Source organism: Pelobates fuscus, chromosome 2 (genome assembly GCF_036172605.1).
Source record: "Pelobates fuscus isolate aPelFus1 chromosome 2, aPelFus1.pri, whole genome shotgun sequence".
In the NCBI taxonomy this organism is placed as follows: domain Eukaryota; kingdom Metazoa; phylum Chordata; class Amphibia; order Anura; family Pelobatidae; genus Pelobates; species Pelobates fuscus.
Window position 1 is genome coordinate 269,421,467 of NC_086318.1, and position 13,133 is coordinate 269,434,599.

At 48.2% G+C, this 13,133-nt stretch overlaps 1 protein-coding gene across 1 annotated transcript in view; it reads left to right on the top strand.

Moving 5' to 3' along the window:
- Positions 1-1,945: 1,945 nt before the first annotated feature.
- The window catches only part of PCNX2 (pecanex 2), a 3,673,975-nt gene continuing 3,662,787 nt past the window's right edge, over positions 1,946-13,133 (top strand). The window contains exon 1 of the mRNA XM_063443387.1: positions 1,946-2,118. Coding sequence (XP_063299457.1) covers positions 1,966-2,118 — 153 coding nt within the window. The 5' untranslated portion in view covers positions 1,946-1,965. The remainder of the gene's footprint in view (positions 2,119-13,133) is intronic.

The following is a 13,133-nucleotide window of genomic DNA, read 5'->3' on the forward strand; positions in this document are numbered from 1 at the left end:
GGCTTTTCCTTATCATTGTGTCTCTTTCTGTGTCCCTTGACCTCGGCTATTCCTGACTATTCTTTAATATGTTAGTCAGGCCATTCTAAGGTCCGGAATACGTTACCTATCAGTTCTCTGTGTTACACAATTCTACGTGCTGGATCATACTGTAATCCTGACAATAAGCCACTGTAACGTTTTTTAAGCCCACTTTGCACAGGATGACATAGTACGCTGTAATTATTATTATTATTGCCATTTATATAGCGCCATCAGATTCCATAGCGCTTTACAATATTATAAGGGGGGGGGGGGGGATATTATTCTAAATAGGACAATTACAAAAACTTACAGGAATGATATGTTGAAGAAGACCCTGCTCAAACGAGCTTACAGTCTATAGGAGCTGGGGTATAAAACACAATAGGACAGAAGATAGCAGTCAAATAAAGTGGGAGCGAAGCAGAGCTGGAAAAGAGAGTAGAGTGCTGCCCTTGAGGAGAGAGCAAGGGACAGGTATGTGAGGTAGGGGTTACTCTGGGAGGCCATTAGTTTTCCTAAAGAGATGGGTTTTGAGGCACTTCGTAAATGGTTGAAGAAGGCAGTAGACAGAATATTCCATAGGATGGGAGCCGCCTGCGAGAAGTCCTGCAATCGTGAGTTGGATCTACGGATGCGAGCAGCGGAAAGGAGGTCAAAGGGCAAAGCAGAGAGACTGAGATGGGGCATATCAATGGATCTGTGAAGAGATATAAGAGGGGCTAGAATTGCTCAATGCTTTATAGGTATGGATTAGTACTTTGAATTGACTACTATAGGATACAGGAAGCCAATGTAAGGACTGCCAGAGGGGTGAGGTGTGAGAGAAACGACTGGAGAAGAAAATCAGTCTGGCGGCAGCATTCATTACAGACCAATTAGGAGAGAGTTACAATAATCAAGAAGAAATTACTAGAGCATACTCCTTAGTAGTATCTTGCGTAATTCTTGGTAACTTACTGGATGTGAGGCTCAAAGGTGAGGCCAGAATCAAGTATAACGCCAAAACAGCATGCTTGCAAGTAATGGCGTCAAGGGGTTAATTGAGTGCCAGGGACTTGTTGCACCAACCAGCACACTTGACATAGGCAGCCCAGAACTCTGTTCCAGGTTGCCTAATATCAATTCTGTGCATAATTCACATCGTTGCACGCTGCCGACAGATGAACAAATATTTCCCTCCCTTCGCTCAAATACCCTCCCTCTTCATCCCACCTCCCTCCCCGCGCTGGCCCAGACCACGTGTGTGAGCTCTGAACTGCTAACACGGTCTAATCACAGCTTCTCTAAGATAAGCCTGTGATTGGATCTGGCGTGGGTCCTATGACATCACGAAAAGGGGTCGAAAGTGGCATTTGGATCCAAGGTGAGTAAAATCTTTATTTTATACTTATACCCTACTAGGGCCCACTAGGGCATTATACATTAAACACCACAGCATGATAAAAAGGGTTGGAGTAACCATTTAATCTCTGTATGTGCAGATTGTTTAAGCGAAAAACTGTACATACAGACTCCAGGCACCATGACCACTTCAAATCAATGAAGTGGTCATAGTACTCGGAGTAACCCTTTGATAAGTCCTTGAACTAAAGTAACAAAACATAGCTACTCTCTCTGACTTCGTAAGCATTAGCATCATTAAAATAAGCATGCAATAGAATCTGGCGTTTAGAAAAAAAGTAGGAAGCACATGATCGAATTTCTTGTCATTCTTATTGATTAAGTAATTGCGTTAGCCTTAAAGAAGTAGTGTGTCATGAACAGTCTGCGCAAGAAGATACATTAATGGGGAGGAGACTCTTGCTTCACCTCACCACTACCACAAGCGTACGCAGATTGCCAACTTGACTCCAGTGAATGTTCCTTCTGATTATCTGCCGCATTTGCAGGAGTTCACTCAGGAGGGGAAGGGCGTGTGCTCGCTCGGTCACTGCGGCAATAATGACATTCCAGGTGCTTCGTATACTCAGGCAAGGCTTGTGGGCAGCATTAACTGGAGGATGGTTTCATGATCCGGAGGAGAGTCAGTTTAATAATATCTGTCACTTGTATCTGTGGCTATTCCTGCTATTGCTGCCTCTGACACTTCACTTGGTGAGCATCCAAACGTGTATTCTTCCGTAGTTAATTCACTTCTGCCCTGTTGTATGATGCTTTTCTCACAACCTGTGCATAATTTGTAACGTGTACCTTTTCTATATTGTATTTGCGGGTTCCATGTTTGAGAAACGTATTTACTACTCCCCATTTATCTGTTTGTTTTCAGTTAATATGTTTATACTCGTGATTTTCAGTGTCACAACAACAATATTGGATATTTCTTAACTAATCACCTACCAGGTTGGTGTAGAAGATCATTCAGGGTGTCCCTGCTATTTCCATAATACTATGTTATGGAAGTGGATGTTAGAAGGGGTGCTCTCCTGTGGTAACCTCAGTTATGTGGCTTTATACAGTATTGTTTTATGTACTTAAGACAGCATGGCTTCTTCACACCTCCCAAATTCTGCAGGCATGTAAGTTGGAATGGAGGCAGTGGTGGTGTGCCTCTGATGAGTTAAACTTACAGCCATTTATGTGACCAGGTTGACACAAAATGTTCTAGCATTAGCAGTAATTCTCTGTAAAGGTTTTCCACAGACTCTGGTATAGTCTTGCTTTGCTGTTTTGGACTCTAGAGAAAAGAGGGACAGTGTGATATGAATAATAAAAAAAACACCTTAAAGCAACACTGTCATGCCGTACTTATCTTCTATTTGTAACTAAAAACATAAGGCAAATTAGGGACAAGGAGAATCTTAAATAAGCTCTTTTTACTGTGTCTAAAAAAGTTTTCCCACAATACTCACCCCTCCTCCATATTCTTGCGTTACCTACATCTGCCCTTTCTGAATGACCTAGACTTGGGCGCCATCTAAAATGATTGTTTCATCTGTTTCATTCAGAATTCCTATCCGATCTTGCAGCCATATAGTAGATCACCCCCTAAATTGGAACCCTGTGGGATTGCCATATAATGGCTATCTCACAAGTATTATGGAGCTGAAAAAAGCTGAGAGGCCAGATGGGGAACCTAAATGATAATGATAACCCATTGTCCACCCATCCCCCACCCATTGTTGGCGGTTATGGCCCTTATTGATAATGGGGGGGAACCTATTGTTTCTCCCAGCCCCCAACCATTATCGGTGGGTAGGGGCGCTAAATGATGAGGAGGGGACCTATTGGCTAATTGTAAAAATATCTCCCACCCCCCAGTGACTAGGGGTCACCAAGAACCCCGTCTTCCCACCAATAAACAAATACCCTATCTACCCCCTCACCCTAATAATAAATTAAATACCTAATAAACTAAATATCTGGAAAATAAAAAAAATATATACTTGCCATTACAGGGAGTGCAGAATTATTAGGCAAATTAGTATTTTGACCACATCATCCTCTTTATGCATGTTGTCTTACTCCAAGCTGTATAGGCTCGAAAGCCTACTACCAATTAAGCATATTAGGTGATGTGCATCTCTGTAATGAGAAGGGGTGTGGTCTAATGACATCAACACCCTATATCAGGTGTGCATAATTATTAGGCAACTTCCTTTCCTTTGGCAAAATGGGTCAAAAGAAGGACTTGACAGGCTCAGAAAAGTCAAAAATAGTGAGATATCTTGCAGAGGGATGCAGCACTCTTAAAATTGCAAAGCTTCTGAAGCGTGATCATCGAACAATCAAGCGTTTCATTCAAAATAGTCAACAGGGTCGCAAAAAGCGTGTGGAGAAACCAAGGCGCAAAATAACTGTCCATGAACTGAGAAAAGTCAAGCGTGCAGCTGCCAAGATGCCACTTGCCACCAGTTTGGCCATATTTCAGAGCTGCAACATCACTGGAGTGCCCAAAAGCACAAGGTGTGCAATACTCAGAGACATGGCCAAGGTAAGAAAGGCTGAAAGACAACCACCACTGAACAAGACACACAAGCTGAAACGTCAAGACTGGGCCAAGAAATATCTCAAGACTGATTTTTCTAAGGTTTTATGGACTGATGAAATGAGAGTGAGTCTTAATGGGCCAGATTGATGGATTGGTAAAGGGCAGAGAGCTCCAGTCCGACTCAGACGCCAGCAAGGTGGAGGTGGAGTACTGGTTTGGGCTGGTATCATCAAAGATGAGCTTGTGGGGCCTTTTCGGTTTGAGGATGGAGTCAAGCTCAACTCCCAGTCCTACTGCCAGTTTCTGGAAGACACCTTCTTCAAGCAGTGGTACAGGAAGAAGTCTGCATCCTTCAAGAAAAACATGATTTTCATGCAGGACAATGCTCCATCACACGCGTCCAAGTACTCCACAGCGTGGCTGGCAAGAAAGGGTATAAAAGAAGAAAATCTAATGACATGGCCTCCTTGTTCACCTGATCTGAACCCCATTGAGAACCTGTGGTCCATCATCAAATGTGAGATTTACAAGGAGGGAAAACAGTACACCTCTCTGAACAGTGTCTGGGAGGCTGTGGTTGCTGCTGCACGCAATGTTGATGGTGAACAGATCAAAACACTGACAGAATCCATGGATGGCAGGCTTTTGAGTGTCCTTGCAAAGAAAGGTGGCTATATTGGTCACTGATTTGTTTTTGTTATGTTTTTGAATGTCAGAAATGTATATTTATGAATGTTGAGATGTTATATTGGTTTCACTGGTAAAAATAAATAATTGAAATGGGTATATATTTGTTTTTTGTTAAGTTGCCTAATAATTATGCACAGTAATAGTCACCTGCACACACAGATATCCCCCTAAAATAGCTATAACTAAAAACTGCTTCCAAAAATATTCAGCTTTGATATTAATAAGTTTTTTGGGTTCATTGAGAACATGGTTGTTGTTCAATAATAAAATTAATCCTCAAAAATACAACTTGCCTAATAATTCTGCACTCCCTGTAGATGTCGTCTTTTTTTCTATCTTTTTTCATCCCCCCAAAAAGACCAAATAAAAATCCATTGTCAAGTCGAACTATTAAAACAAAAAATAAAGACCCAATTGCGAAAAAAAAGAAAAACGTGAAAAAGAAAAAAAATCCAGATAACATCTTTTTTTCCATCTTAACTCGGTAAGTGCTCTGCACAAACTGAGCTTTGAAGGCCAGGTGAAGGCTTATAAAGCTTCCCCTCACAGAGCGTAGGCTTAAGCTAACCAGAGTACTCTGACCTGTCAATCTCAAGATTTACCTATCAGAGCAGTCTGAGTCAAATTGCACAGCGTATCACAAAGGACCCCCCATCCGTCACTCATAGGTGAGGGCTGGGAGGGACAACAGATCCCCCCTTTATCACTTTGGGCTCCCCGTGGCTGTGGACTATAAGAAGACACTATGTCCCCCCCTGTTAATTATTATAATAGGTGCTGTAGCAGACCCCGGGTAACCCGACCGGTTACCTCCGCTAATACCTTCCTTCAGCCACTCATGAACCCTTACAGCAAGCAGACATCCATTTCCCCCTAGTAACTGGACGAGACACAGCGCTGGGAGTACAACACAATTTTATTGTTCCACACATGGCTTCTATGCATAACCCCATGCAGGGGTTCTTCCACACAACCACACATGAGTTTTCATCCCAGGGTTCTCTGTACCTGGGAGCCCGAGCTTGCAAAAAGGGACCTAGTCTCTTTCTCCCAGGTACAGAATGCACGCCCCACACACAGGGGGTCTTCCACACCAAATGACAGGGGTCTTCATCCCCAGATTCTCTGTACCTGGGAGCCCGGGCATGGGAAAAAGGGACCTAGCCTTTTTGTCTCCCAGGCACAGAAAGCCTGCCAAACTGGCCAGTGCCCCAAGAGTGTCCCCACCAACCTCAAGAACCCCCACACTGTGCATTTACCGACTTAGTGTAACGACCCCCCTGTTGTAGGGAGAGCACGTAATTAGTGGGCCAAGAAGTGAGGAAGGATTATACCACTGATACATCCCAGGTCGCGGTGTATCACAGCCTGGGCGGTCGAGATAGGCGAGAACCTTTGAGGAGCCGACACACCAGGGGGTGCTGGCCCACCGGGCAGCCATCGAACCCTTGATGCATCGAGGTTGATGGTCCTGTAGGCCTTACGTGCTTTAAAGAGGGAAGTCAGGAATTGTAGGACCGTAGTTACAGGGGCTGAAACGGGATCCATGTCCCTAGCCAGGCACCAGCCAGCCCAAGCTCGCCAAGCTGACCCATATGCCCGTCTAGTGCCGGGAGCCCATGACTCCGCCAGCAGGCGTCTAGTTGTGTCCGAAACTCCCTGGGCCTCCCAGGGTCCCCTGAAATCCACCACGTCAGGAGTGGGAGGGAACCCTCCAACAGGAGGGGGTGGCAACACCCCAACGGGTCCAGTAGAAGTTCCTAGGAGGATGGCAACAGCCTGGGATAATCCACTGTCATCCCGAGAAGCTGGGGGAACCACGATTGCGTTTCCCAGAATGGGGTCACTAAGACCAGCTTGGCTTGGTGTCTGTAGGAGTGAACAAGGGAGCGAGGGATCATGGAGAACGGGGGGAAGGCATATAGGAGGCCTCCGCTCCAGTCCTGCAGGAAGGCGTCCACTGCCTCTGCCGCCAGGTCCGGCCGCCAGCTGAAGAACCTTGGGAGTTGGGTGTTGAGCCGGGAAGCAAATAGGTCTATAGCAAAAGGGCCCCAGAGAGATGAAAAACTGGAGAACACGTTCGTGTCCAATTTCTAGTCGCTGTCGTCCGATAGATATCGTGAACCCCAGTCCGCCTGGACGTTGTGTAATCCTGGCAGGTATTCCGCTAGGACCACTAGGTTCCGGTTGTTACGGTTGCCTCCAGGCTGGCTGGAAGTTGGACCGTAGAAAGGATGCTCATAGCGCTCACCAAAGGACCATCAGCACCGTAGACACCATAACTACTGCGTAGCCACCATAAGTATTGCAGACTCTACGAACCACCACTGCCGGGCTGGTATCTCGCCATCTGCTCTGCGCCCTGGACCTATGACCAGGCTCCAGTAGGTGAACCTCTTCCTTCTGTAGAGCGAAGCAGGATCAGGAACAAGAGCTCTTACAAGAGCTCAGTAGCTAAGGGAGTATGAAGAGCATAGCAATCCCTGTAGTGATTATAGCTGTTCCCTACAAACATGAGTCAAGGCTGCAAGTTAGAGGGTCAGAAGAGGTCTGAGGTGCTGGAACACCCAGCCTGGTTTTTATTACCATTTTGTAAATACAGGACCACCCACAGGGAGAGACAAAACAACCAATCATACATGTACATCATTGAAACCACTCCCAGTAATTACACACAAAATCCTCCCTTCTGTCTGTGATATAATTATGGTTTAACATAATTATCACAGACAGTAAAAATACAGTTTTTAAACATACCGTGTAACTTTAAAACCATACATTCAATCTCCATAAAAAATTTACATATTTAGACTCAGCACACATCAAACATAAACACTTCCAAAAATCAGCCAAATCCCTCCAGCGGATCAAAAGTTAGCTGGAGGTCCCTTTATGACCGACCGCAAGCACAATTTCCTGCCCAAAACAGTTCCATAGATTTGGGCTGTGCGGTCGGTCAATTTCATGCAGAAAAACGACTAAGTCCCATCTTCGAACGGGACTCAGTCTCTGGAGCTGCAAGTTCAGTATGGAAGAAGGTAAGGGTCAGCGGTGTTCGTGTATTTGCGCATCCGATTTTAGTTCCACAGAATCTTTAGCATACACCGCTGACCGCGTTCGAATGAACAAAGATGGCCGCTGCCACGTGTTCATTTGCACGAACTGCGGCCACCCAGCGGTCGGCAATTAACCTGCAGTAACCTCACAGCCTGGGAGGTAAATTGCCTGCACACTTTAACTTCTGGGTGGTCCGCCTGTGTGGTACTTGGTTCAGTAAGCCCTATTTACTGAACCAGAAAGCCAGGAACAAGTTATTTTACAGGTTATTTTAATATGTCCCCAGACGGTTCTTAAAGGGCCATACACACCCAATAAAAGTTATGTTTTCAGGGGCACAATCTTCCAGGGGCCATAGTCATGAGGAAGGAGGCTGGCAAATAGGCTTCTCCACAATCCAGGGAAGCAGGGCAATTTTCCATTTAAAGGGCCAGTTACAAATAGCAGTTTGTAACACCGGTCTAAGCAAAAAAGTCCCAAAAATCTTTCGCCAATCTGTCCAGAACCACAGACGGAGTACCGCCCAAGTGGTTGACATACCTCATCACAGAGACATTGTCCATGCGGAGGCGGATGCATGTATGAGCCCGGTCCCTCGCGAAGCTGCGGATCGCGAAGGAGCCTGTCAAGGGTTCCAATGCGTTGATGTGGAGTCGGGATTTGGATTCCGACCAGCAACCCCCTGTTGCCACACCCTAACAATGAGCCCCCCAGCCATGGAGGCTCGCATCTGAGTTGATGGTGAACTCCGGCATGGAGCCGAAGATTGCCCTGCTGTTCCAAGCGGATAGGTTGAGGATCCACCATTGGAGCTCATCCTTCGTCTTGCTGTCTAGGGACACGAGGTCCGTGTAGGATGTGCCAGCTCTCAAGTGAGCTATTTTCAGGTGTTGCAGAGCGTGGTAATGGAGTGGACCCGGGAGCACGGCCTGAATGGAGGATGCGAGGAGGCCGATGAGGTGCGCCAGTTGCCTCAAGGTGAGGTGTGGCTGTATGTGAGCTCTGCAGAGCTTCTTGCGTATCGAACGAGTCTTATACCTCGAAAGGCTCAGAGTGGCCGCCTCCGTATCCACAAGGAATCCCAAGAATTCCATATGAGTGGCGGGAATCAGGCACGGTTTTTCCTGGTTTATAATGAAACCCAGGCGGGAGAGTAGGTTTATCGCCAGCCGCAGGTGCGCCAGAAGTAAGAAGCGGTCCTGGGTCATGAGCAGGATGTCATCTAAGTATATAATTAGACAAATGCCTCGACTGCGTAGCTAGGCCATAGCTGGGCGCAGCAATTTTGTGAAGCACCATGGTGCTGATGACAGGCCAAATGGAAGGCATGTGAACCTCCAAGTTCCTGTCCGCCAACGGAAATGCAGGAGATCTCAGGATGCTTCGGCTATAGGCACTTATCCTTGAGATCCAGCTTTACCAACCAGTCCCCTTGAAGGAGTAGGTCTCGCAGTAAATTGATACCCTCCATCTTGAAATGGCGGTACCTTATCATAGCAATAAGTGGGAGCAGGTTTATGACTGGGCGCATTTGGCCGCCCTTCTTTTCCACTAGGAAAATATTGCTTACAACTCCTGTGGAGCCCGGGGGTGCCTGTTCTATCGCTCTCTTGGTGAGGAGCGCAGATAGCTCGTCGTTGATCGACCTGCAATCTCGGATGGAGAAGCAAATTGGTCGAGGAGGAGGGATACTTACAGGGTTCCCCACAAGGTCTATGTGAAAACCGCAAATAGTGCTTAGTACCCAGGGGTCGGATGTTATCTGTGCCCAGGCTGGGAAAAAATGTTGGAGTCTGCCCCCTACATAAACATGAGAAGAAACTTGTGGTATGGGTAAACTCACCATAAGGTCGTCTGGAACCGGTGTTACCCCGGAAGCCTCTGGATCGCCACGGGCGCTCGGGTGACGGGAAGAATAGGGAGCGGGTACTCGTCTCCTGGAAGTTGGAGCGGTGCTGAAAAGAGCCTCGTCCCGAGCCACGAGACTGAAAGTAAGACCGGCCGGACAGACGACTCCTGAATCTGCCAGCCCTGGTGGAGGCCCGTCCCTGGAATACTCGTCTCATGGAGGCTTGGGCCTTGTCAAAGGTTTTAAATGCCCCCACAAAGCGTCCCAGGTCTTTAATGAAAGAGTCGCCAAAAAGAAAACCTTGGGCATCCTTCCCAGCCTCTGGGAGGGCAAGGTTGGCCAATTTAGGCTCTATTTTGAATAAAATGGTTTTACGCCGTTCAATAAAAAAGGGAGGTATTGACACTCCCGGCAATACAAATAGCCCTTTGGACCCAACCACGGAGGTCTTCGGGGTCAACCATATGCGTTCCGGCTCTGGCATCCTCCGCCAGATCAAAAAGTTTTGCCAGTGGGCCAAATATGTCTAGGTGCTTATCCTGACATGCCTTTAGGGCAGAGTCTAGACCTTTACGTGGGTTCCAGCCCTATTTTGCCAGGAATTGGGTCATTTTTGGGTCAACCTCAGGGGTATCGCAGACCTTATTTGGCACCATAGGCCTCGGGCACCATAGGCCATAGGCCTCCGCCGACCTTGGATGGTGTAGCTCATCCGGGTTGAAGAGAGGTTCACCCAACGGATCCAAGAGGGCGGTCCCCGCGGTTGCGGGGTGAGGTGCCCCCATGTCACCTCCGGACGTCTCTGCCTGAGCAGAGGGAAGGAGGTCAAGGCCCAGCTCAGCGGAATCAACATCTGAGTCATCATCCGACTCAATCATAGCCTCCTCACCAGTCACTCTCAGGTTCTGCTCTGGCACATTTCCATAGCCGCGCCCGTTCTGCCTGGCGCGGAAAGGCTCTTTTGCGTGTGTGCAGCACGCTTTCTGGGGCGACCAAAGGTACACCAGTCTTAGTAGTTCTGGATGCAGAGGGATGTTTAGTTTTGTGGGTCGCCTTCTTGGGTGCGTCCTCAGGCGGGTCCACAGCAGGACGCGAGATAGGCGTCGTGAAACCAGACATTTGCACGTCCAAAAGACGTGGCAGAAGGGCCTAGGAGATATTATGCGAGAGGGTAGAGGACATGGACCCAATGGCTGCCATAATGGCATCTGTCACAGAGCGCTGTAGCGCCAGGAATTGGTCCCCTGCAGGGTGGATGGGCCTGTCTGTCAGAGCGGGTGGTATGTCTGGGGTGACAGGGTCATCTCCCATGAATAATGGAGTATCTATCTCCCCAGAGGGTGGGGAGCTGGAAGGCATCCTGGGTTTGGGCATAATGAAAGATGCACAATATCCCTATTACCTAAGACTGCAGAGTAGTAAGGGTTATGTAACGGCGCCCCCAGGCCTAAAAGGGGTTAACAGCTGTTTAGTAGATCTTTCCCTTCCAGAGACACAGGCACAGCTACTGTAGACACCAATCCACCAAACAGGAGAAGCATATGAATGCTCTCTAACATATGTATGCAGTCAAACTGGGACAGCATACAATAAATCCCCCCAAGAACGAGACAAGGCTCCGTGTTGAGGGTCAAGCAGTGAACAGACAGAGCTGTGGGTTTATTGTTCTTATATACACATTAGTACCACCCACAGGGTTTTGGAAAACAACCAATAAACACGTACAATACACTCAGACACTCCCACACAAAATCCTCCCCTCTGCCTGTGATACAATTGCCTTACACAATGGGTAATGTAATAATCACAGACAGAGAAATACAGTTTTTCCACATGATTCATAACTTTAAAAGTATGCATCACATTCACATAAAACTTGCAATTTCAGAATCAGCATACTCCAAATGCAAAAATCATACAAATTGGTCAAGTGGTTCAAAAGATAGACCGTAGTCCTTTGTGACCAAATGAAGCATGGCTTTTCTGCTCAAAACCAGTTCCACAGAGTCTTCTATCCTGAAGATAATTGGGGAGTAATCCAATTATCTCCAAGGAGAGAGGCAAAACTCCATTAGGGGGGCGTGGCTTGGAAGCCGAAGAAGATGGCGGCGTAAACCCCGAGCTCCCGACAAGGCACCGCATATTTCCTCGCCTACAGCACCTTATTACCCCGAAAATGGGTAAATCTCACAGGGCATCTAGTACCCCCAAACCTGCTGACAACCCCAGAGGCTCCACGCACCCATCCATGCGGCAATTCCTGGTCCCCCCGCCGGACTTAGACTCACAAGCCTCCACAGACTCCACGGCCTCAGAAGGCCTCCTCCGACCAGCGCCGCGTGCAGCCGACAACCAGCCGGAGACACTGATAACCGGCCCCGAGACAATGCAGCCGGAATGGCTTGCCATCCTGCACAACCTGCCCACCAAACAGGATCTAAAAACAGCCAACGACGAACTACGAAACTCTATCACCGCGGAGCTCCAGGCCATGCGAGAAGAATGCAGCGGCCTCCGCCAGAGGGTGTCCCATCTCGAAGCGGAATGCGACCACATGGCGTCGGCGCAATCTGCCAACACGGACATCCTAAAGACCAGAACGCTCCAATTACAACAAATTGCAATCCACCTGGAAGACTTGGATAATCGGGGCAGAAGAAATAACATCAGGATCCGTGGGGTGCCGGAGGAACATGATGATACCACCCCGGTACTGCAAACTATCACAGGTATATTTAATACCCTCCTAGGCCGCCCCACAAAGCTTCCCATAGACATGGCCAGGGCCCACAGAGCTCTCAGACCACGGGGCCCAGCTGGGAGTACACCTAGAGACATTATCTGTTGCATAACCGATTTTCAACTAAAAGAAGACATCCTCCGGAAGGCACGGGAGGCTGGTAAGGTGCACGTGAAGAGGTCGGAGGTGCAACTATACCCAGACCTCTCGCCCGCCACGCTGGCATACAGACGGGCCTTACGCCCCTTCACCAGGCAGCTACAGGCAAACAAGATACGCTACCGCTGGCGTTTTCCGACCGGGCTCCAGGTCCACACACCTAGAGGCCCGCTAGACATCAGAGAGAGAGCAGATCTAGACGAGGTGGCAAGGGAACTCCAAATTGCACCGGCACAACTACAATGGCCGGACCCACTGGCACTATACTCGTTAACACGTGGACAGGAAAGCCAGGCCGAAGAGAGGCCCACACCGAGAAACACCCGCCAACGAGCGCTAGGCCCACTAGGCCAATAACCAGGAGGCACCAAGGCAAAGAACCCCTACCACCGCACACACACGGCACAAGACACTATAACACGAGACATTACAACCCGAAACCACTCAGGAGGAAACCCAACTCTTTTGCAAGAACCGAACTAGCTCACGGAACCCGACCCATGAGACGGCCAAGCTGTGGCACATACCCTGCCCAGACTCTAACCCACACTTGCTCATTCAAGACGGACCCCACAAACCAACCACCACGTTAACAACCCCGCTGGGACAGGGTGATCCACTATGGACATAGCACCAGAGGACACTACCCCAACCCCGGTGGACACCTCTGCCTACCCAAGCCGAGG